This window comes from Centruroides sculpturatus, unplaced genomic scaffold (genome assembly GCF_000671375.1).
Source record: "Centruroides sculpturatus isolate CEXI.00-Female unplaced genomic scaffold, Cexi_2.0 scaffold5, whole genome shotgun sequence".
NCBI lineage: Eukaryota > Metazoa > Arthropoda > Arachnida > Scorpiones > Buthidae > Centruroides > Centruroides sculpturatus.
This window is the reverse complement of record NW_019384397.1, coordinates 964,942-992,067: the sequence shown is the minus strand read 5'-3', so window position 1 is coordinate 992,067 and position 27,126 is coordinate 964,942. Positions and strand designations below refer to the sequence as shown.

Sequence of the window (27,126 nt, the reverse complement as noted above, 5' to 3'; positions counted from 1 at the left end):
GGCGCCGATTTAATAAACACGCCGACGAGAAGATTTCAGAATATGTATTTGAAATTAATAACAAAAAAAATTTTTATATTCATATATAGTATTTAAATGTCATTAGATAATTTTTTTATACTAAAATTATTTTTTTAGTAATAAAAATTAAAAAGGCTCCATTTTTATTCTTGGGCATAGGCGTCCAAAATCCTAGTTACGGCTCTGGCGCAGAGTTACGCGGAGGTATAAAAGAACGCACCCTTTATTACATTTTATGTTGTACGAGGGTTTTACCCAATTTCCGAACCGTGATAGAGTGAACCCGTGCTATAGAAGTGCCGTGTTATACGGGGTTACCTGTATTCAAGATTTGGTATCTCAAATATTATGTTGATGAAAGATAAATTTGATACTATGAATACTTCCAATATAAGCCTTATGTACTGCCACAATATCAGATCCAGAAGTACCCAAAGAGGAGATTACTCAAAAATTACAAATATTTTAATAATTAATAAGCACCTTTTACTAATACATGTACAATGAACATATTGTGGATGATCTGATAAATCACATTTTTTTGAAGTTCTGAAATTCAAAGAAATAAATTTTTATTTTTATGTGTCAATGACATTCTCTTATATACACTACTATGTATAGTGTGGAAAACTCGTAAGACTTATTGGTCTCACTAATTGTGAGTGTAGGTGGTCCACCATGTGGGGAAGAGAGAGACAAAGAAACCAGTTTGTAATAAGTTTATAGAAATATGACAAAGTACATATATTTTCATACAATTATAACGACGGTTCACAAGATACAATTATAACGACGGTTCACAAGATACAATTATAACGACGGTTCACAAGATACAATTATAACGACGGATCACNTTCCAAAAAATTGCCATGTTATGCGAATTCATGTTATACGAAACAAAGAACTAGTGTGTAAAGGGGGGTTAGGTTCCAAAAATTAAAAAACATGCTGTTAAATTCTTATTTAAATCGGATTTATTATTCATTTTTTTCATAGGTAAAATACTTATTTATTATTTAAATAAATATTTTACCATAGGATTATTCATCCTATATGATGATCTCAGCATGAGCTTCATCAACTGATAACAGTTTGTAGGTGCGTTTGTTAATAGCGGTCGCTCTGCAACGGGAGTGTGCGCTGCTGTTTGTAGGCATTTAGGAACAACGGTGAAAGAAAGATGGCGGCGCCCGCACTATCGATGGTATCGTGATGAAGGAATCTATAATTCTAAAATGAGCTTTTAGAGGGAAAAGAAGGGTCCCAATTGTAAAACTTAACCATTAAATGGATTATTTGTTGAAAGAGCATTCAAAGTAGCCATGAAAACAATTAGAATGCTTGCGCGGAGCAGAGCCATAACTAGGGTATGGCCAATGTGGCCCCTGCCATAGGCGCCGATTTAATAAACACGCCGACGAGAAGATTTCAGAATATGTATTTGAAATTAATAACAAAAAAAATTTTTATATTCATATATAGTATTTAAATGTCATTAGATAATTTTTTTATACTAAAATTATTTTTTTAGTAATAAAAATTAAAAAGGCTCCATTTTTATTCTTGGGCATAGGCGTCCAAAATCCTAGTTACGGCTCTGGCGCAGAGTTACGCGGAGGTATAAAAGAACGCACCCTTTATTACATTTTATGTTGTACGAGGGTTTTACCCAATTTCCGAACCGTGATAGAGTGAACCCGTGCTATAGAAGTGCCGTGTTATACGGGGTTACCTGTATTCAAGATTTGGTATCTCAAATATTATGTTGATGAAAGATAAATTTGATACTATGAATACTTCCAATATAAGCCTTATGTACTGCCACAATATCAGATCCAGAAGTACCCAAAGAGGAGATTACTCAAAAATTACAAATATTTTAATAATTAATAAGCACCTTTTACTAATACATGTACAATGAACATATTGTGGATGATCTGATAAATCACATTTTTTTGAAGTTCTGAAATTCAAAGAAATAAATTTTTATTTTTATGTGTCAATGACATTCTCTTATATACACTACTATGTATAGTGTGGAAAACTCGTAAGACTTATTGGTCTCACTAATTGTGAGTGTAGGTGGTCCACCATGTGGGGAAGAGAGAGACAAAGAAACCAGTTTGTAATAAGTTTATAGAAATATGACAAAGTACATATATTTTCATACAATTATAACGACGGTTCACAATATACGATTATAACGACGGTTCACAAGATACAATTATAACGATGGTTCACAAGATACAATTATAACGACGGATCACCAGATACAATTTTTTTTCACACATAAAAAAAAATTCTCACCGTTACAATTCTATAGTCCTAGCTGTTACACTTGTTGTAATCCAATATAATGCAGGAACACACCAAAAAAAAAAAAACAAGTCCACAGCAGAAGGAGCACCACGTGTTCCCTGACTCCCCTATCCATCCACGAGGTAAGAAGGATAATCCCCTATCCGGTCCATGGCCTTAAATACCTCCCTTACACTTTCCCCAAGTTGCCACCCCTTTTTCTCCACCGCTGAAAAGTAGCCAAAAAAAAGCAAAAAAAAAAAAACTATATGACACGTATAAGGCAGAGGGCTACAACCACACATATGCCCCCCCCAAAAAGAAAAAGGAATTAAGGGGAACACCCCTACAAGTTACCTTTTATTACACTTAGTACCCACGATTTAGTGAGACATAATCGACCTGTCGCCGTCTCAAGTTATAGGGACGACCCCCTTGCGGCATTGCATGGGCTTGATCACAACCTTCCGATGGGTCGTGCGGTTTTTCCAAGGTCTGAGGTGGATCATCGGCATGAGGACTGTGGGATTGAATTGGTTGACTTGTTTGGCGAGGGTCGGCCTCCTCATTATCCTCGCAGTCCTAATCACCCTCAGTCCAGTGGGTTGACTTTCGTTTCTTTCTAGGTGGTGTGTAACGGTCTGCAGGTCCAATGAATGGTTTTAAACGGTCAATGTGGATGGTCTGTTTGTCCCTCAATTTTTTTCCTTTGACTTGGACTACCACGTCACTGATTATGCGTTCCACAAGGAAAGGGCCCAAGTACCACGGGGAAAACTTTTTATGCTGAGCTTTTGATGGTTTTCTCACCAGCACCAGGTCCCCCACTTTAAATTTTCTCAACTTCCGACTCTTGTTCCAGTACCAAAGTTGTCAGCAGCCTTACGGTAGACCCTAAGTTTGCTCATCAGCCTCTCACGATATTCCATGATCCCTCCATCACCTGCTTCTGGGTCGTCAACCCTCGATTCACCCGGGAGCACTGGATCGAAACCGTACATTAGGAAGGCTGGGGTTTCTCCCGTTGATCCGTGGATGGTATTACGGTACGCCAATAATGCAGCGGGGATGTACTCATCCCAGTTGGCGTTGTCACCGTTTGAGATTTTTGCAATCATCTCGATAATTGTCTTGTTGGCCCTTTCACAAGTCCCGTTAGATGTGGGTCTATATGCAGTGGTTGTCTTTCGGTCAATGCCAAGTAACATGCATGCGTCGGACATTAGTTTTGAGGTTAAATTTGTGCCTCGGTCGGAGATGAGGGTCTGCCCATCACCGTAACGACACACAATGTTCTCAAATAACGAATCGGCTATTGTTTTGGATGATATCTCAGGTACCGGTATGGCTTCAACGAATCTAGTGAACATGTCAATGAACACAATGATATATCGATTTCCTTTTCAGGACTCGGGCACCGGGCCAACCACGTCCACCGCAACCACCTGCATTGGGTTATCAGGATGGGTCACTTCCTGGACTGGTGCCTTATGGGTGACTCGGTTAAAGTGCTGGCATGTCCCACATGACGTTATATAGTTCCTGACTTTAGTTCTCATATCGGGGAAAAAGTAGGTGTCTCTAAGTTTTCATATTGTTTTTTCAACTCCCATATGCCCCCCTATTTCATGGTGGTGTTGTATAACAGGGATTTGGGCAGCGTCACCCACACAAATGCAATTTACATGCTCTCCCCGTCGATTTACTTGTCTCTTTATCAGCACTCCATTCCTTACCTTAAAGTCGCGTGGGTGGGTGGGGATTCCAGTCACCCCTTTTCTTAATAACGCACATTTTGTCGAATAAACGCGGTCATCAGTTTCTTGACATGCCTTTACCAAATCACTCAGGCTTTTTGCACCGTCATCCGGCCGTCGTGACACCGCATTACTATTCACCCTCACCTCCTCAGGCTGATCTTTGCAGTTGTTATGAGCGCGCAAAAGTAAGTCGGCCACCTTGTTGTCACTCCCTTTTATGTGCACCATCTTAATGTCGTACTCTGTCAATTCAATAGCCCATCGCATGAGATGCCGATTATGATTGTTCATGTCTTTTAGGAACACCAGTGGTTTATGATCCGAGTGAACGATTATGGGTCTGCCTAAGACCAGAAACCGGAAATGACGGAGGGCTAAAAGTAAAGCAAGGCACTCCTTCTCCACGATTGAATAGTTGAGTTCGGCACCGTGAAGTTTCTTGCTAAAAAACCCGACGGGTGCGAGTTGGTTTCCGCACGCTTGATGTAACGCGGCCCCCACGGCGAATTCAGATGCATCGGTGTGCAGGTGAAACACAGATGAAAAGTCTGGGTGTTTCAGTGTTGGAGGAGTAGTGATAGTGTTTTTTAACTTACAGAAACTATATTCACATTCCTTTGACCATTGGAAATGACGCCCCTTCTTGGTTAATTCGGTGAGCGGCAGGGCGATGTGTGCAAAGTTTCATATAAAGGGGCGGTAGAAGCTTAGGGCTCCCAAGAAGGATCTCGCTTCTTTCACTGTCTTAGGTTGCGGTATCTTTAAAAAGGCACTTATATTATCCGGATCTGGCGTCACCCCATTCTCGTTAATCACGTGACCCAGATACCGGACAGAGTTCACGGCAAACTTGCACTTTGAGGGCCGCAAAACTAACTCAGCTTCCCTAATACGACCGAGTACGTCTCTCAGCAATTCTACATGTTCGTGCATAGTTTCAGAAAATAAAACAACATCATCTTGGAATACGAAACAATTTACTCCCACATGTTTGGAGAGTATAGAATTCATCACACGCTGGAAGTAACGTCCAGAGTTCTTCCCCCCTTGGGGCATGCGGCATAATTGATACTTACCCCAAGGGGTTGTAAAGGCAAACACCTCCCGTAGGTGGGGGGCCACAGGTATCTGAAAATAACCGGAATTTAAGTCCAGGACAGAGAACACCTTCCCCCCTTTCAGCTGGGCTAAAATATCATCAATTCTCATCAAGGGGAAATCTTGTCCCCTGGTGACCTCGTTGACCTTCCGCAAGTCCAAGGTAAGGCGAATTTCCCCACTACTCTTTGGGATAATGTGTATAGGGGAGTTCCACTCGGATAGCGACGGTTCAATGATGCCCGCCTCTAAATACTGCTGGATTTTGTCCTTCAATTTCGATAGGAAGGTATGCGGGATACGATATTGCCGAGTGTATATTGGGGTGCTGGTGCACAATTCGAAGTCATGGACATACTTAGTGGTACCTGTTAGCTCTTCGACCGCCTCACTGAAGATATCAGAGAAGTCATGGATGAGCTTTTGTACCCCTACAGCCTGATCTGGAGGGAGGTGGGTCAAGTCAATTTGCGTAGTGAGGTTAGGTGGCTTGGGTGCTTCATGAAGGGAAGCAAGTGCAAAGGCCAGATTTTTCTCCGTCGGAGGGCTCTCTCTTGTCATGAGACACGCAATTTTACTTAACATCTCAGGGTAAGCGCGCAGGAAATCCATACCAAGGATTCCCTGATTACCCACCAAGATTTCCGAATCCACTATGATAAATTTCACGGGAGATGCCTTACCGTTCAACCTTACATTAGTCAATAATTCAATATTGCTTTCCATAACACCGCCAGACACTCCTTTCACACGTACATTTGCAGTGCTGGTATTGAGGAAGCTTCCCTTTAGGTGATTCAGTTCACAACGATTTATGAGCGATTTTTCCGCACCGGTGTCTAATAATAAGTGTAGTGCACGGCCATTGATCTTGCCGGAAATGTACGGGAGGCTGTGGTTATTCATGTCCGGTTCACTTGCCAGTTGAATATCTACTTCGGAACCACCATCCTGGCTGCTATGTTGGTCCCATTCTAGTTTAAATTTTTCGGGCAGTTGGCACATAGGTGGTCCCTACTTCCGCAGGCGAAACATCTATCCCGACCGGGTATGACTTTGGCCTTTGTTAGGTTGCGTTCACCCTGCCCACCAGTAGATCCCAAAACGGCATCAGACAGCTGTGATACAGTCTGCTCCAACTTATCTAAACGAGCCATGATCTCTGCACCATCTATGTTACTCTTGTCGGGGGTTGATTCAATATGACGAGGTACCATGACACCGCCTACCTGAACTTCTTTGAGCCCACAGGCTTGCTCGATTTTTGCCAACTTCTCGGCCAACTCGACCGCCTCATCAAATGACTTTGGTTCGCGCTCTAACAGTTTCATTCTTAAGTCGGGGTTTATCCCTTGCGTGAATTGATTGCTTAACATCTCACTTCTTAACGCGGCCATGTGTGGGTTTGCGCAGACCATTCTTTCAAACGATATACACAATCTAACCTTGAACTCACCTACTGACTCATTACGTTTCTGTCTTATGTTGATGAAGTCCTTCAATGTGCCTCCATCAATCGATTTCTGCCTATGGAAGCTACTTAGTAGGGACGTCTTAATTCTGTCGTAGTCGTTTCGGTACACTTCCCGTAAGTCCAACAACAGGCTGAAAGGTTCTCCCTTCAAGCGTGATTGGTTACGGCTAAGCGGGTTCCGCTTGTCCACCCGGCGATCGTTGACACTTCCTCTAGAATATCGAAAAACTGCTTGATGGATACAGTATCTGATGAAGTACCTGAGAATGTTGGAATCATCCCCAGGTATCCCGTAACGACTGGGGTCGCTACCGCTAAGTCGTGGTTTCCAGTCATGTTCATTGTCGACTCCAGTTGCATGCTGTCCCTCGAATTCACCGTCGTCTTTGTCTCCATTATAGACCACGTGGTAAATCCTGTCGCGGACGCCAGATGTGGAAAACTCGTAAGACTTATTGGTCTCACTAATTGTGAGTGTAGGTGGTCCACCACGTGGGGAAGAGAGAGACAAAGAAACCAGTTTGTAATAAGTTTATAGAAATATGACAAAGTACATATATTTTCATACAATTATAACGACGGTTCACAATATACAATTATAACGACGGTTCACAAGATACAATTATAACGACGGTTCACAAGATACAATTATAACGACGGATCACAAGATACAATTATAACGACGGATCACCAGATACAATTTTTTCACACATAAAAAAAAATTCTCACCGTTACAATTCTATAGTCCTAGCTGTTACACTTGTTGTAATCCAATCTAATTCAGGAACACACCAAAAAAAACAAGTCCACAGCAGAAGGAGCACCATGTGTTCCCTGACTCCCCTATCCATCCACGAGGTAAGAAGGATAATCCCCTATCCGGTTCATGGCCTTAAATACCTCCCTTACACCTTCCCCAAGTTGCCACCCCTTTTTCTCCACCGCTGAAAAGTAGCTAAAAAAAAGCAAAAAAGAAAACTATATGACACGTATAAGGCAGAGGGCTACAACCACACAATAGACAGTCTCTCTTCAGTACTTCTGGAAATTCATGAAAAGAAAAGAAGACTATATCATAAATGCTTTTGAATTCTCAATTTCTTTTAAATAAAAATCTTCAGTAAGTGAGAATGAGAACAATTATTTGTTAATCTATTGTAGTTGAGAAAAGAGCTACTTTAAAATTAAAAGTCAAAATTTAGTAAATTGTTTTTCTTTTTACTTTTCATTTTACTTTATTAATTTATTAGTATATTGAAATAAATAAAACAAATTAAATAACAAATATTAAATAAGTTACAGAAGACAATTAAGTTCACTAATTATTTGAGATCTGTTTAATATTTGAATTTAAGAAAATCGATATTTTCTCATTGCTAATTATTAACAAAATTATATAAATATAAACATGTTAATTAATGAAAGAAATGACATCAATATTAAGTACAGGTCAACAATTTCTTATTTGAAATTCTGAAAAGCAAAAAGCACCATAAATCAAACGTTTTTTCATGGAGCATGAAGACTCACTACTCTGCACATCAGTCATTTGCAATGATTGTTTACAAATCAGACATATCTCTGCTGCTCACAGATATTTTGTTTATTTTAGGTGATGTTTTACATACAGGAGAGTTATTTTTCATAAGAAATGAAGATCTAGAAACAAAATATGTCAAAAACGATTTGTTATCAAAACACAAAAGCTTGAATATCCTGTATTGGTCGTGTTAGTAATGTGAGGTTCTGGACAAGTCCAAATCGTCATGAAATTTGTAAAAGAACAGTTAAAATATAGAAAAACATACAACAACACGGTTTCAGATTGGCAAAAAGTCCAATATTTGTTAACTTGACAAATTTAAGAAGTACAACAATTGAATAAAAGAACAAATGCTCTGAACATATCGTGCATCTATAAAAATTTTATTAATGTTAAAAGTTAAACTAACATAGTATCTTAAATTGTTGCTGATCTGTTTGTAATAATTCAAGATAGCATATCTGATTCTGCACAAATTTAGTTTTTTAAAATTATTATATTAAAAATATACAATCTTATGTTAATATTACTTTCAGGTATTTTTGAAAACTGTTAAAGAGAGAGAAAGAATTAGAGCATGGAAAAGGATACATTTAGATCCACGTAATGCATCACGTACTCCATCTGCGAATAAAGAACCACATATGAAATTGAGATATGATAATCCTGTTAATGCTTGTAAATATGATTTTAATATGATTCTAATAAAGTAGAAGTTTGTTAATTTGGCATCTGTGGGACCAGAGTGGTGCCAGATTATTGGATATTTTTGTACTTTTACAAAATTTGATAAGTTATAAGTGATCCGAATGTTGTAGATATTTCTGAATATTTTGTACTAGCACACATTAGTGTTAACTTTTAATTTCTTCATGCATGCTCTTTAATCAATCTGAAAATGGTATGGTGCAAATAGTGTTAAGATTGATAAAAAACGTCAAAAATGTTAATATGTTATTGCACAAAATATACACTTCATATGCATATACAACATTCAGTATAGTATTTAGCATATCAGATCAACATCATACAATTCTAAATTATCAGACAAACTGTATTATTGGGTGCAAGATTAAGGAACTTCTACTGTATTAGAATTAATTTTTGTTTTAATTTCTTAAAATGTATTGAATTAAAGATAAAAATTTTTGTTATATAGCTCCATCTCGAGATGCTGATCATCCTAAACCATGGGAGGATGACGACTTTGATCAAAGATCTGGGTATAGATCATCAACGGGTAGATATGCAGGAACAATACCAAATTACAATAGTAATTATTCTCTTATATTTTAAATTTATTATAAATGAAATTTTTTTATATTATTAAATGTTGTAATTAAAAATTAGTTTGTTTTTCAATAAATATTCTTGCACCATTATTTTTATTACTGAAAATTTAACACAGTTAAATAATCTTAGAAATTTTAATGTGGTTTGTTTGTCATATTTATTACTTTATACTACAGGTGTATTTATGCTCCTATAATCCATGCTGTATTTGCATGTTTGGTATCTACACATTTGCTTATTTGCAATTGGAAAACCACATTGTGACCAACCAATACACACCATTGGGACCAACCACATGATTGTTTGTGAGACATTTGTGTATTCACAAATTGCTTTTACAATATTTTAGTTACAATATAGTACTTGTAAAAAACATATTCTCTGTTAGCTCTAATTTTTAATTTCCCAGCTCTGTTATATATATAGAGGAAAAGTATGGCAATCAGTCAAAAAATGACCTTCCAAGATTTTTTACATTTTTGGACTCAGGACCTAGAACTGTTGAGAAATACAAAAGAAACTTCTGTGTGTATGTTTATGCATTTACAATTTTTTTATGAAACCCATCCCTACGTTCAAAATTGGTAGATTACCCATGATATAATACAATGTCACTTCACGCCAACGTTTATTATATGATTATAACACTTATGTGTTGTGGCATTACAGGAGTGGAGTCTTATGATGAAACCGTCGGATTAGTGTTCGAAAATCTTAATCTGTTGTATTCAATAGACTGCCTGAAGACTGTAGTTATACACTACTGAAAGTACTAGCGGACGAGTTCATTTTCTAAAGTTGGATGAGTTCATTCTCCAAGACTCCACTCCTGTAATGCCACAACACGTAAGTGTTATAATCATATTGATAGATTACCTTGTGTATAAACCAATCAGTCAATACACTCACCTATCAAAAAAATTATTTGAATGGCTCATACGCTACTTAGTTTCAATTTTTTCATGTAGCATAACAAGCTACCCAAAAAATAATAATAAAGTATAAAAGTTGAGATATTCTTTTACAAATGCAAAGTCAGTCAAGTACTGTGCGATGTTTCATAATTTTTGCTTGGCAAATAGCAAAAACATACCCAAACAACCTAGTGGGTGGGTACAGCTCTCTAGGCAAAGCATTCTGATTCTAAAAGCTGTTGACCTGATGAAGATCCAGAGGAAGGATCAAAAATGTTAGTCTTTCTAAAGGTGATGACTTACTGGAGTTTTTATTTAAAAAGGTCCTATAAAATGTTTTTGTTATATAGGTTTTCAAATTTGCAAAAATATATCACATTAAAAAAAAACTATTTTAAAATATTTATTTAAAAGTTATATATATATAAGTTATATTTCTTCATTACATTTGAAAACAAAATTTTATAAATTATGTGAGCATATATAATGACTTTCAGTGTAAACTGATTTATATTTTTTGAATAGAGTTCTATAATATAGATTCTGTGTATATACTGTATTTATTTGCATATAAGATGAGGTTTTTATTCATTTTTTGTTGCTTCAAAATCCTAGGTTGTCCTATAAGCACAAGCAAAGGATTTTTTGCATTTTTGCAATAATTTTTGTCAACCGTGTATTTGCATTTTTTTACCGGATTCTCACCTTCTGGTGTTTAAAAACAAAAGTATTTTATCCAGGTTGTTTCAATTGTTCTTGTGGTATTGTCAGGAGTAAAGATGAATAGTAATAGGAAAAGCAAAGTTTTTAAATTGAAATTCCAAAATCACACAGGAGCTTGATATAAATTTTAATCCATTTCCATGTAAAAACAATGATTTTTCATAAATCAGAATTCAGAGAAACTCATAAGTGTAATTGATGGAAAGTGGATTCGACTGTTAAGAATTGGCAAAAAAAGTTCTTGATTTTCCAGCTTTACATGAACAAATTATGTTGTTGATTTTACAAGATTTTTTTCTTAAAGTTTAAAATGCCAATCATTTTTGCAGAACAATGTGTGCATTTATGTGCATTTGTTATTTTATTTGCGATTAAATGAAATAAAATTAGAATTGTATTAATAAATCTAATTTTCTTTATTTTGATCTTTAAAGTTACACCTCATCCTATATGCAAGATCATCTCATATGCAAGTAAATACTGTAATTTAATATAATACCATATATAAAAATCAAGTTGTAATGAACTGTATAAGTAGAATCTTGTTTTAATGGATTGCTTGGGATGCTGAAAATCATCCATTGTTCTGAATATTTATTATATTACAAACAATGAATTTTCCATACACCCAGGAAAATTTCTGTTTTTTAACCCCCAACGTATAAGAAATACCAGTATTTGAAATTATTCAGTCATTTCAGATCTCTTCTTTATTCTTTAGAAACATTTCATGTTACAAAATTATATACAGTGGGTGATCGGTTAACAAACAAATTGGATAACGAACACTTTTGCGAAAGATTTTTATGATTAGACAATGAACACATGTTCGGATAATGAATACTTCACTGAACAAACACAAGACAAACACTGAACAAACACGTAAAATAACAAATACCGATTGGTCTTCCTTTGTCTTCGGGCAACAATTCAAAACTTTTCGGAGCGCAGGAGACATCGACATTGATGTTCTACCTGGTATATACTGATCGAATAGTATTCCCCCGAACTTTGAAACTCTCCCTTGTAATTCCAGCCTTTTGTATTTCTGACAGAAACAATTCTTTTATGTTTTCTTCTAAAAATGCAGATTTATGCTGATATCTGCTATTAAAGATCTTTTGAAGAAATGGGAGGATGTGAGAACAACAGTCTTAAAATGTCATCCAAACCAGGTTGAGTTAATAGGCCTAGGGATCTCTACAATTACAATGCTATTAATTACTTCTGAAAAATCATGAAGAAGACAGAAAAGCAATCGACATTGGACAGATTCTTTAACCTCACAAATGGAAAAAAACATGACTAATAAAAATGCAAGACTGTGCATATATGTATTTTTATTATTACATATGAATAAATGTAGTAAAAAAGTATATTTTTTTTATTTTTTGGGGGATCTCCAGAACGAATTAATCAAATTCCCATAGAAACCTATGGTAAATCGATAACCGGTTAACGAACAATTCGGATAGCGAACAAAGTTTTGGAACAGATTATGTTCATTAATCGATCACCCACTGTATTATGCTGTAATTGTATATGATAAAGCTGACAAAAACTGTATATACTGTAAACACAAAAAGAGGAAAATTACATATGCTCATTAGCACTTTACTTGACTTTACAATTTGTTTAAAAACTTATCCATCTTGGTTTGGTTTGATGCTATTTTTCTGCCTATTGAATATCCTACAACAACCACTTGATATTAGCAATGTCATGTACAGCCTGTTCATTTATGCTGAAACTTTTAAGGAAGATCTTTATGACTTGGAATTACTTTAAGTCCTCACTAAATTTCAGTATTACTCTTGGACCAGCAGCAATGTTTGCCAGGTGTCTCCTCTCAATTATATCAACCTGACTCTCTTTGTACAATTGGAGAATTGTATGTATCCAAGATGTAACAAGTGCATCATTGAACTCTAAAAATTCCCAGAAATAATCAAATATTAGCTAAATGTCAAAAAAATGTGACATTACAATGGACAGGGCTAGAAAAAAAAACCTGTTATTCTGAATTACAGATCTGATAAAAGGAGGTAAAAAATTACATTGATTTAGTGGTACTTGGGGAAAAAATCCATTGTTTTACAATCCATTAAAACAAGATTCTACTATATACTGAATAAAATAATATTCATTGGGCTATACCTTCTCACTGTCATTTGTCTGTCTTTCCATAATCTCAAGAACAGAGTTAGATATATAAAATCCAAGACCAGATAGGGAAATCTTAGGGGCAGGAGCCCAATTAACTATACAAGAATGTCCAGTGCAAACTGGAATTCATGTTATTTCAATTTGAAAATTTTTTCCTGAAAGGTGTTAGATAGATGACCATCATGACTCTATTGCTAACAGGAAAAGTGTGATGTACAGGGGCAAGCCACTAATAATTTGATATGGAGAGCGTATATTTTAAATTAAATAAATTAAAAATATGATTAAAAATTGCAGCCCAGCATTGTGATAATGTCACAACAAATAATTGCTCATTACTATTGTTCCTTTCATTTAGGTCTGTGTAAATGAAAATACTAATTACAACTATAATAACAAAGATCCTATATATATATATGTTTAAATTAATGTAATGACAGTTAAAAATCAAAATTGTAATTAATTTTGAAGTTAATAAAATCTTAATTCAAGCTTATATTATTGATTAAAAACAATAATCATCATCAGAATTTTTCAATATTTTAATACATATATATAAATATATATATATATCTATTTCAGTTCAATACCGTACAATAAGTACCGGACAATAAAGGTTGAGTAAGTACGATTTTTATAAGAATACCGGTATTCGGATTAGAAGATTTTTAAAATATTTCAGTTCAGGAAGGACTTTTCTTTGCATTTTCCTTTAGAAAATATAAATTTTGTTGAAATTCCATCACTTTTTAATAACTTTCTTTTTATGAATTTGTAATTTTGAAATATTGTATGAGTCTTCAAAATAAGCAGAACAAATTCTGTGATGTAAATTAACTGGTATTTTTTATGAGCCAATTAGTTAATGTGTTCTTTTGATTCAGAGGAAATTGATGAAATATCATTACATTTTGGTTCATTGGAATTATTTGTACAATTGTAAATGCTTCAAAAATTTAATATGGCTATGTAATCCAGGTTGAAACTGAAAAGTCACTTTGTTTCAATCTATCGCGTTGTTTTTTTTTTATCTGTAAATCCTTTCATGATGGGTAATGTTCATTTTGTTAAACTAATATTTAACCTAGCATTGAATTCAATGATTGTTTAGGTAGTGTTAGTATTAATTTGTATTAAAGTTTATTAAATTAATATAAATTTAATTTTGTAACTCAAAACATTAAATTTAGTCTGTTAATGCTTGTTAAAAGTTATTTTAAATTCACAGGTATTAATGTTTTAAATAATACATAGTGTGTACATTTTATGTTATTATTATAAATTAATTTTATTTTTTATTGTTTTTTATTTAGTGGTATCATCTTTACGTGCTATTCCTAAACCTGGTTATGGATTAGCAATAAAATCTAGTTTAGGAAGAGATAGCAGTCTAGGATTTACAGTAAGATCATTTTTTGAATTCAAAAGCTTAATATAATCATAGAAATTAAAATATCAAACATATTTTGTATTAAGATTTTTGAAATATATATATTATAATGGTTGAGACATTAACAGAGAAACAAGAAGTAAAGCTCACTGTGTGCAGCGTTATTAAGCGTTTTTCATTCGAGTGCTTTCGATGAATGTATTTCCGTCATCTTCAGGCAAATAAAATATTTTTATATCGAACATTAATGTTCGAGACAGAGAAGAACACATACAAATTTAAATAAAATGATTTTTTGGATGCCATTCGATATGAATCTGCTACGTTTTTGAAATACATACAATGATACGAATATACAGATATGGAGGAAATGCCCTATACTTAAGTGAAATGCACTTAGGTACAACATTATGTGCTCTGCACTTTAAAAGAAACATGCCCAACTATGCAGAACACATAATGTTGTAGACATAATGTTGTATCTAAGTGCATTTCACTTAAGTATAGGGCATTTCCTCCATGTCTGTATTACATCACATACACTACATGTCTGTATTACATCATTGTACATATTTCAAAAATGTAGAGGATTCATATTGAATGTCAGCCAAAAATTCGTTTTATTTAAATTTGTATGTGTTTTTCTCTGTTTCAAACGTTCTTGTTGGATATAAAAGAGAAACAAGAAAATGTCTTTTGATAATTTTACTTATAAAAAAAGAAATAATTGATAACAACTGTCATTAAAAGAAAGACATATTAAAAATAATGCAAAAATTTTATCAAGAATAATATATGTAGGCTATATATGTAATTTACACAGTGTGGCAATAAAGTACTTACACTTATTCCTGTATGTTCCTATTAGTGACATATTTATTTATTTATTAAAATAATTCTTTACAGATTTAATACATTACTTAGAATATTAGAATTTTTAAAATCTTTTTGAAAATTTGTCTTAATTAATAGCATTTAGTTCATGCATCATATTGTTTGATAATTATAGATTTTTATTCATATTTAATTCACTTGCAATCATTCTAAGATTAATTACTAGCCATATTCAAGTATATTATGCATTTTTCCACTGATTTTCAGTTAAAAGTCATTCTCAATCATTTAATGATATCTTAAAATTACTTAAACAAATATTTATGCATGAGATAGAGCTTGATCTTCATAAGCTGCCTATAACATTTCACTTGATTCAGTTGGAGTTTTCACCAGCTTTATAGAAGAATTTGATGTTATAACTAGACTTTGTATTTTAGATAAAATCCTAGTTTTCTCCTGACAAGATATTTTCAAAGTCATTTTATGCATAACTCATTGATAGTTATATCTGATAAAAGTGCTTTTATAGTTCTTAAAAATGGCTTTTTGGGCTGCAATTTTTCAAACTGTAACCTATAAATTCCCATTGTTGTCTGTCTATCCCTCTATCTGTCTGTCTGTCTGTCTTTTCCTTAATCTCAAGAACAATATTAGATAGATGAAAGATGAGACCAGATATGGAAACCTTAGGAGCAGGAGGCCCTATTAATTATATACGAACTTCTTATGCAAACTGGAAGTCATGTTATTTCAATTCAAAGATGACCAGCATAACTCTATTGTGAAAGGAAAAGTATGATGTACAGGGGCAAGCCACTACTAATTTGAGGTGGAGAGCCTGGCATTGTGATGATGTCACAATAAATAATTGCTTGTTCATCATAAGAAGCTATTTTTGATTATTCTTTAAGAGAGAGTATCAATAGACTTACATTTTTATTAAACTGATAGAAATAAATTCTTTATCACATCAAGAACCAGCAAAAAACTTCAACAAATTTAATGAAAACAAATGTTTTCCTCCGTTTTCAAGTAGACATTTTCAGGTAAAATATATGGAATCAGAATAGAACACTTGTTTTAAAAATTAGAATATACAAAGATAAAAAACTTCCAGTTCCAACTACTGGAAGTTTTTATCTTTGTATAATTCAGTAGCTGCAAAAATGGAATAAGTTATTTCCAATATAAAATGATTAAAAATTACAATATATAATAATTTACAAAAATAAAAATTATTAATAAAGAACACTATGTGATCTCATAAAGTGCCCATCAAGCTGAAGAAAGAGAATCCATCTCTTTATAATGTCTATTCTATACATTTCTTAGAGGTCTTGTAAATTTCTACATATTCAAAGTACTTCAGACAGGATGAGTTGGCAGCATGTAAAAGGCATGCTTTGTTGAATTTGACTTGATCCTCATTACCAATTGCAAAGGTAGCAAGCACCATGTTTGTTTGTCATGACTATTCCTGATAGTATACTCATGCTCTTTGATACTCCTTGACAGGCATCCAGCTGTAGCACCATTGTATTTGTAGGAATGATTTACCCTGTGAATACAATGTAGTATCATACACAAACATACTTGCTAATAATGATTCCTTACTCAGATTTTAGCCAAAGCAGTATTTTCCAATAGCTGTCTCAAAACATTCATAGAGCACATCCAGTAATTATAATTCTTGCATATGTGTTGTGACTACTATACCTGACAATTTATTATATTGTCTACAAGTTTTTGAAATGATGGAAATTTTGCTACTTATTTGGAAAAAATTGACTTTTCCTAACTCACCTGATCAGCAAACACCCAATAAATAGAAAACCTTTCAGTAGCTGTAATTATCATTTATAATGCATGATTTTGCATTATAAATGATATTGAAAGTCACACGTTAAAATATTCTCAAGGCAAACTGGATGTAAAACAATTATATAAGAAAGCACATCTTTTGATCTCCAGCAGTAATACCATAAATAATAATAAACTACTGCTGGAAATCAATTTTATGGTATTAAACCACTGATGGAAATCAAAAAGTGTGTTTCCTTTTCAAAAGTTACATGATTTGGTAACAACAAAGTATAAAACTCAAATATGTGTATACCTCATTATATATAATTCTTATCATTGAAGTGGTTCAATTTAGTACCAATTTCAGAATTGAACAGATGGTGGGGATAAATTGAGGATTAACTGTTTATTTATTTATCATCAATAATTTTATTCAATTTTCAATATTTACAAAATATTACGTCTTTTATAAGTATTATTTAATACAGAAAAAGTGACTCAAACAATATATAATATCAAATCTTTAATATTTAATCTTATAATTAAACTTAAATATATTTTGATTTCACATTAAGTTAAACATGCTTGTATCTTTATTCATAAAGCTTCTAGTCCTTTTTTCCATAGGATTTTATTCTTTTATAGCTACTTTTTTTTGGCTATTTAATCAGACTTATCACACCACAATAAGTCCGATTAAATAGCCAAAAAATAGTAGCTATAAAAGAATAAAATCCTAAAATACTTATGTCTGTTCATCAGTACTTGTGACTTGTGCCTTATGACAGAAATAATTAAAAACAAGACTTTTTCACATGTAATGATATAAAATATGACTATTTAACCAAGAGAATAAATATTGTAAGACATAGCATACCACATCCAGGTCATGTCACTCATGAAAATTTCAAAGCTGATTTGAGGGTATCAGATTAACAGTCTGATGTATGAGCATTTATTGTCTTGACCAATCTAGTTATCCAAGTTGTGAATTAGAGATGTCATTTTTTGATATACATTGTTTTGATTAATTTTTAGTCAACTTACTTTTTTACCAAAATACTTTTTAATCATTTGGGATCACTCAGAGTAGTCTGGAGAATTAGAGATGTCTGCTAGCTCTACCAGAATATTTTAATGTTCATAGTCATCAATGAATTCATTTTATATTATACAGGGTATTTGGAAAGTTTCTGTGCACTTATATATTTATTAACCAACCTGTTTCAATATGGAATATGAATGTCAATTATAAACAATGTTGAAAGTGACCCCCGTTAGCATCAATACAGGCTTGGATCCTTCTTATTTTGTTTCTAAACATTGCTATCAGTTGCTCACTTGAAAGACTGAATGAATGCTATTATTGCTGCTTTCAAATCATCCAGTGTGCACGGACAATCTCAATACACTGCAGATTTTGCTTCTCCCCATATATAAGTCTAGTGAATTTAGATCTGGTGAGCGTGGGACCACTTGTCTTTTGAAATAATGTGAAAATATGATTAGAAAAGTGCACAGTGATTTCCAAACACCCTGTAAATGTAAAAAACAAAAAACAGAAAATTTATTTTAAAATATTTTTTATTGATTTAAGCTTAGATTTATTTTGGGCATTTAATATTTGTTTTATTTTAATTTAAGAAGTCTCTAAAATTTAGTTACTTCATAAACCTTAACCTTTAGCATTTGTGAGATCTAGTTATAATTCAGTTTAAGAAATGAATCCATAGTAATAGTTGATATTAATAGAATAATTATATAAATTATTAATTAATTAATTTTAAACTTTTTTATATTTAGTCTAGTGAGTTGGGGTGTGGAAAATTTGAAAAGACTCATAGTTCTGAATTTGGAAGTGGAAGATCAGATAGTTAGTTTTTTAAATTATTCATTTTTTTAAACTTTAATTTTCTTTTTAATAAATCTTTGTTTTTTTTGCAGTTTCCTCAATATCAGAACAAGGAGTTCTTGTAAGAATAATATTTAAATCATTTTATTTATCCTTTATGTTTTGTTTAATGAAAGAAATTTTAATTTTTTTGTTTTAGAGTCACAGTTCTAGTGGAATTTTTCGAAGCACACCATATTCAGAAGGTTATAGAGGCATGAGATATTCTTCTTATAGTCCTCATCTGCGTAGATCTATGCCTAATGTAAATCTGCATTTATCAAGTGAACCTCCAAAGGTTAGTTTAAATTATTTTATTTTATATTGTTAAATTTTTGTAGAAAGAATTTCATTATTTTTTATTCAAGTAACTAGATGATGCTTAAAAGTTGTGGGACTAATTAAAATTATGATTGCATTTAATAAATTTTCATCTTTAACATTAAATAGAACAATTTAAAGTCATAAGTAAGTTTTAAAGTACAGATGTTCCTCAATTTACAATAGCATTTCATTTCAATAACCAGATCTTAAATTGGAAATATTCTTATATTTCTTATATCATATTTGTTACTGTATTTACTATTTAATACTAAGTGATATACTATATTTCTTTGAATTTGCACCTGGGCACTTATTCATTTACCTGTATTGTTTGTGTACTTTTTGTATAATGACTGAATTTATGAATAACTGTTCTTTACATCCCATATGATCTCTACCGTAGCTGTTTTGTTGCTCTGTAAGATTGATTGTTGATTGTGTGCATGTGGGTGTGTAAAAGATTTGGCAAGTTCCTGGTACAGAGATGTAAATTTTTTGAATCAGAAAGATCAAAGAGCTCCCATAATCTGAGAGTTGTTTTTCTGTTGGCATGTAATTGTGTGGTGGGTTTGGTATATAGATATCAGTAGAAAAGTTCCTCATTGTTTATTAACAATTTATTTCATTATTTTCATAGAATACAGACTTGTATCATTATAATCTTTGCAACTTGGCTGCTAATTTTTGTTTGAGAATGTCAGTATATTCCTGTACATGCATATTGTGTTGTGTTTTAATTTCCTGAATATTTTTCCCAACATTTTTCATTAAGTTTGGTGTTCTTATGTCAGTCTGCCTAATTGTTGTCTAATGTTTGTGTTTCTAGTCTTCTTTGCTAATCAGGCTTATAATTTGTCTGTGTTTTAATGTGTCTCTTTATGATTATATTTTATTTTACTGCACTAGAGTAAACTAACATATGTATGTCTGAAAGTATTGATTTTGGTTGAATGTGTTTTGGTAATATGTGTATTTAGGTAATGTAGAGTTTTCCCCATTCATTTTGATATGTGTATTCTGGATAATCATGGTATCTGTGTGTGCTCTAAATCTGTAGTTTAGTGAGTGTTTCTTAAAATAAATTAGTGAGTGTGTCAATTAAATCTGTGTATTTATAGGTTTACAATTTTTTAAAAAATTGCAGAGCTATAAATTCCCACTGTCATCCGTCTGTGTGTCTGTCTTTTCTTAATCTCAATAACACAATTAGATAGATGAAAGTTGAAAGCAGATATGGAAAGCTTAGAGGCAGGAGGCCTGATTAATTAAATTTAACTATATACAAACTTCCAATGAAGTCATGTTATTTCAATTCAAAATTTTCTCTTGAAAGATAGATGACTGGCATGATTCAATTGCTAGGAATGATGTACAGAGGCAAGACACTACTAATTTTAGGTGGAGATCATATATTTTAAATTAAATAAATTAAAAATATGATTAAAAATTACTGTCCAGCATTATGACAGTGTCTCAATAAATAATTGCTCATTATTATTAACTATTATATTATGTAAAAAGAGTATGTGTAACAGAAAATGGTGTCCAAAACCCCCCTCAGTCCCTTCCACTAAAGAAAAACTAATTTAGAATTTCCATCAGTAATTTACCAATATTGATAGTGTCTGAAACCTAGTATTATTCTTATGTCAAGAATTTTCCTAAAACAGAAACTTTTTTCTGGAAACACATTTTCATCAGTGTTGTATTTTAGTTCTGAAATAAAATGCATATAATATTGATAATATAAAAATTTCCAAACTTTCTTAAACTTTTTATTTTAATTTGTGATACAAATTAGTGCCCTGGAACTTATTCATTTACACAGGTCAAAATCCCAGCACTTATTCAAGGCAGGTAAACCTAGGCTATTTTTTCAAGCTCTAATGGTCCATAACAAAAAGACAAGTATAAATAGCAAAATGAATTTATTACCAAAAGTTATGTACAAATATGGTTACTTTTTGACATAATCACTGTGAAGATTGAGGCATTTGCCATTTCTATGGACGAGCTTTTCCATCCCCTTGTCATAGAATGAATATTACTACCAATGACTTGAGATGGTTACTAACGTTGTTTTAAAGATTGTCATTAGTCGTGAACCTCTGCCCTTCTAGCCACTTTTTCTGTTCAAGAAAGAGGTTGAAGTCACTTGGTGCTAAATCAGGGCTATACATTAGGTGTTTAAAGGTGGTGAAAACTTCTACCTTTCAGCTTCCACCCAGCTTAAAACTTTTTAATTTGTGAAGACTTCCCCCTCTTTCCTGAACTGAAAACTTGGCTAGCAGGGCAGAGGTTTGAGACTAATGACAATCTTTAAAACAACATTGTTAAGGCCATCTCAATTACTGGCAGCAACATTCTATGAAGCGGGGTTTCAAAGCTCATCCACAGATAGACAAATGCTTCAATCTTCATGGTGATTATGTCAAAAAGTAACTATGTTTGTACCTAACTTTTGGTAATAAATTCATTTTTTTTATTTACACTTGTCTTTTTTTATGGACCATCAGAGGTTGGAGAAATAACAGCCTATGTACAATGAGATATAATAAGTAAAAAAAATGTTTATTCAGAAAGGTTTGACAAATATTTATATACAAACAAGGATTAAATTCAAAATAATACAAAATAAACATATTAAAAAAACAAACTTTTAATTACTATGATGCGCTTCTTGTCTAGTCTTTGTATATACAGTGGGTGATCAGTTAACGAACAAATCGGATAATGAACACTTTCGCAAAAGATTTTTATGATTGGACAACGAACACATGTTCAGATAACAAACACTTCACTAAACAAACACAAGAAGCGACGTAAAATAACGAATACCGATTGGTCTTCCTTTGTCTTCAGACAACAATTCGAAACTTTCTGGAGTACGGGAGACGTCGACATCGACATTCTACCCATTATATACTGATCAGATAGTATTCCCCCGAACTTTGAAACTCTCCCTTGTAATTCCAGCCTTTTGTATTTCTGACAGAAACAATTCTTTTACGTTTTCTTCTAAAAATGCAGATTTATGCCAATATCTGCTATTAAAGATCTTTTGAAGAAGTGGGAAGATGTCAGAACAACAGTCTTAAAATGTCATCCAAACCAAGTTGAGGTTAATAGGCCTTCAGATCTCTACAATTACAATGCTATTAATTACTTCTGAAAATTCATGAAGCAGACAGAAAAGCAATCGACTTTGAACAGATTCTTTAACCCCACAAACGGAAAAAACATGACTAATAAAAATGCAAGACCGTGTATATATGTATTTTTATTATTACATATGAATAAATATACTAAGAAAGTATATATTTTTTTATTTTTTGGGGGTCTCCGGAACGAATTAATCAAATTCCCATAGAAACCTATGGTAAATCAATAATTGGTTAACAAACAAAGTCTTGGAACAGATTATGTTCGTTAACTGATCACCCACTGTATTTGTAAGCACTATGTTCCTTCTTTATTGCTAGACTTATTACACCATGTAATAAGTATAGCAATAAAGAATGCCAACATTTAAATCTTACTTGGAGTCATATGTATTTATTTATATGCAACTTCATTATACTAATAACAAATAATTTCAATTTTTCAGCTTTATCCATACCATCTATTAATTACAACTAACTATAGGCTTCCTCCTGATGTTGATAGATGTCATTTAGAGGTAATTATTTTACACAAAAATCTTAATTTTAAGTGTTTATTTTTAGAAAGGAACTAATTTCATTATCATCATTAAATTATTTTTTTACTTTTTATTTTCAGCGTCACTTATCTAACGACGAATTTCATTCACTTTTTAATATGACTCGCTTACAATTCTATCGCTTACCTGAATGGCGAAGGAATGAAATTAAAAGAAAATGCATGTTGTTTTAAACTTGAATAAATGCAGTTAAACAAAATCTAATAATTAGTTCTTAATAGAAGTGTTTAATTGCAAATTAAAGTATGTGGATTCCAAAGTGAAACTCTCTTATAAGACTTATGGACATGTAATTATAGAAATTTGATTTTATTCTACAAAATTAATGTATTTCACAAAATAGAATATTATAAAACAATAATTCACTATTTTCTGTTATAAATGTTTTTAACATAATAAATTTTTTAAATTTATATATGGAGTGATGTTCTATTTTGGAAATGCTTTTTAATTATTTTGTTATTCAGTAATAAATAATCATGATCTTTATAGAAGTGTTTTCTTTGTATATACATATATATATTTTTTTTTCAAAAAACATTTCTGCTTAGTGCTTAAATGGGAAAGATGGAATTCTGCTTTCTTTTAATATCTTGAAATCATCTTGTAACTTTTCACTATCATAATACCATCTTGAAAGTTATAACATTTTTATCAATCTTAAAATATTTTCTTAAAATTAATTTTCAATGGAACACACATTAGGATAACAAAGAAAGATAAACAAATAATTTTTATTCTGTAACTATATATTAAAGATTGTGTACACCAATCTTGTTCAGCTTCTTTTATTTAAATCACAAAATATTCATGACGGCGAAAGCATATAGAAAATTTTTAAACATTTAAATTTATTAGTGCTAACCATGGCTGATTAAAGCTTGTATGGGGCCTGGTCCTTACAGTAGTCATTACTGTTTCTCTTTATAAGGTGTGTTTCAAATTTATACGGACACGAAAAAATTAAAGTGAAACACAAATTTGCTGCATTAAGTGACAAATGTTTTATTAAAAATAACATGGATTTACATGTTTCCACACTGCAAAATAAGAATTTTAATCAAACATTAACATTTTGTCACTGAAAATAATATTTTTGAAAATTTTGTACAAAAAAACTGTTACATATTTATCCGGACAGGTTTCAAATTGCAAAGTTTTCTTACAATTTAATGGCCAATGTAACCACCATTTAACTTAATTACATTAAATACTCGATTAGGCATTGTTTCAATTAGATTCTGAAGGAATTCAATCTTAAGTTTATCCCAAGCATCTGAAATTGCTGCCTTCAAATCATGAATTGTGGAAAACTGCTTTCCATTGGCATAAACTGTACGAACCATCATCCCCCAAAGATTTTCCATCGGATTCAGGTCAGGGCTTCTAGCAGGCCATGTCATCAGATTAATATTTTTACGTTTAAACCACATTTTTGTTGATTTAGAGGCATGCACAGGGGCATTGTCTTGTTGAAAGATCCAATTTGGTCCACAAATATTTGGTCCAGCTTCCAATAAATGATCTTCAAGCATGCCTTGATACTTCTTTGAATTCATTCTTTGAGTTATAAATGCTAAATCTGTGGTTCCGTTGAATCCAAACGCACCCCACACCATTATTGATCCCCCACCCATTTGGCGTTTTGAAAATATTTGTTTTTCGGTTCTTAAATCGTGCCAATAATACTTCCAACCGTCTGGACCATCTAAGTTGAATTTTTTTTCATCACTGAACAAAACTTCAATCCATTCTTCGGACCATGTCATGTGTTTTTGTGCCCAATCAAGTCTGTCACTTTTGTGCTTTAATGAAAGTGGTGGCATTACAGCTTTTTTTCTGAATTTTAACATTGGAGATTTATTTAAAACTCTCCACACTGTTGTGCTGCTACAAGGCAAGTCTAATTCTTGTTTTATTTTTCTTACTGATGTTTGTTTTGTGGAGCAAACCTTGATGATTTGTCTACAATCTCGAGGAGTAAGCTTGGGTTTTGGACCTGTCTTGAATTTTGGTACATCCTTGCCACGTCTTTTTGATAAATAATCACCAACAGTTGATTTTGGACGATTTATATATGCTGCAATTTCTCTTATTGACTTGCCTTGTGATTTATAGGCATCAATCTGCCCTTTTTCATAATCAGATAAATTCTTTGTTCTACCCATTTTAGAACGTTGAACAACGTAAAGAATTTGTATTACAATTAGATATGTAAGCTAATTTGCATATTTCAATGCTTGAAACTAAACAATATTCTGTTTAAGTCATAAAATGAGTGCCTGTCCGGATAAATATGTAACAGTTTTTTTGTATAAGAGTTTCATAAACATTATTTTCAGTGACAAAATGTTAATGTTTGATTAAAATTCTTATTTTGCAATGTGGAAACATGTAAATCCATGTTATTTTTAATAAAACATTTGTCACTTAATGCAGCAAATTTGGATTTCACTTTAATTTTTTCGTGTCCATATAAATTTGAAACACACCTTACTTGCTTGGCGTACTGCAAATATGGACAATAACCTCCTTACAGTGACCATCCCAGTTCCTGGACTAAACTCCATGTAAATTCTTCCTGTGGAGGTGAAAAGCACAGTTTATTACTCCAATGCTATGATGTCTGAGGAAGTATCACCAGATCTGCTCAATCAAATTAAAAGAAGTTTGATTTTCACTTGGATGTGTGTGAGTGACCAAGATGTGCACATAGAGGAACTTTAACTCTCTCTATGTGCACACACATCACACTTGGATAGTTGCATTTCTGATTGAGATGTCATGACTAAGATAAATATGGAAAATACATATCTGTGAAATCCCACCATTTTTTATGAATATCCTGTATTAATAAGAGGAAGTATTAATGAAATTAACTTTATAGAACTATTTTTTCATAAATGTTCAGGAAATAAATAACACTTTTTATAATTTGGCAATACGAATTGTTTTAGGAATAATGTAATTGGCTTTATTAAGAAATTTTTAAGAGTAGGACATACTGTATATATTACTACAGTTCAAACATTATATAATTTGCAATTATCCAAAATTCTGAAAGTTTTAACATTGTCAAAATTAAAATAACACATATGTTTCTAACAGATGTAAATTTAATTAGATAATATAACATTTATTAAAGTAGAATTATCACAGGTTAATTTTATGAATCTTATTCTAAATTTCAAGAACTCATGATTTAATCTTTTACTTGAAATTGGGCATAGACTTGCTGTGGCTATAGCATATAAGAGGCTCCTCTCTCTAGCGAATAAAAAAAATAGGGGTCTTTTGTAGACTCATAATTAGTTAATTAAGAACAAAAGACTATAATAAAATAAATTTTTTATACTTATTTATTTTATTAATTTTATTTTATGTTTATTTATTAATTATTCAGCAGTTTTATTAATAATAATAGATATAAAGTATACAAATTGTTAATCTACACTTCTTCAGTAATCTACAGTCTCATTTTAATAAGATGCAATGACGGTTTTAGGCTATAGGCCTACCCTAAACAAGGCCCTAGACAAGCATGTTATTGCAAATTCTTTTTAAGTTTATATAATATCAGATCCTTGTCATATTTTCATATCCTACAAGTACAGACTATTGAGGGCTTTTGGCCTGAGCCTTAATTAACGAAAACCTCAAAATCATTTCTTACAAATTATTCATTCCATTGCGTTTCTTAATAGAAGATAAAATTTAATGTCACTACACTTTTATTTCTGCATCGCCCTGTATAAACATGAGGACCCAAATAAAAGCTAAGAGTTAAAAGTTTCCTTATATCTAAAACAGTCGCTGATAAGACAGTTGATATCAGGAGTTCCCAGTATTTTTGGGCTACAATTTGATAAA

At 32.4% G+C, this 27,126-nt stretch overlaps 1 protein-coding gene across 1 annotated transcript in view; it reads left to right on the top strand.

Moving 5' to 3' along the window:
* LOC111618454 (actin-binding LIM protein 3-like) overlaps positions 1 to 23,613 on the top strand; it is a 102,165-nt gene extending 78,552 nt beyond the window's left edge. Inside the window, exons 17-24 of the mRNA XM_023359999.1 lie at positions 8,731 to 8,872; positions 9,354 to 9,467; positions 14,604 to 14,692; positions 19,124 to 19,193; positions 19,265 to 19,293; positions 19,372 to 19,509; positions 23,143 to 23,214; positions 23,316 to 23,613. Of these exons, the coding sequence (XP_023215767.1) occupies positions 8,731 to 8,872; positions 9,354 to 9,467; positions 14,604 to 14,692; positions 19,124 to 19,193; positions 19,265 to 19,293; positions 19,372 to 19,509; positions 23,143 to 23,214; positions 23,316 to 23,429 (768 nt within the window). The 3' untranslated portion in view covers positions 23,430 to 23,613. The remainder of the gene's footprint in view (positions 1 to 8,730; positions 8,873 to 9,353; positions 9,468 to 14,603; positions 14,693 to 19,123; positions 19,194 to 19,264; positions 19,294 to 19,371; positions 19,510 to 23,142; positions 23,215 to 23,315) is intronic.
* Positions 23,614 to 27,126: the final 3,513 nt, after the last annotated feature.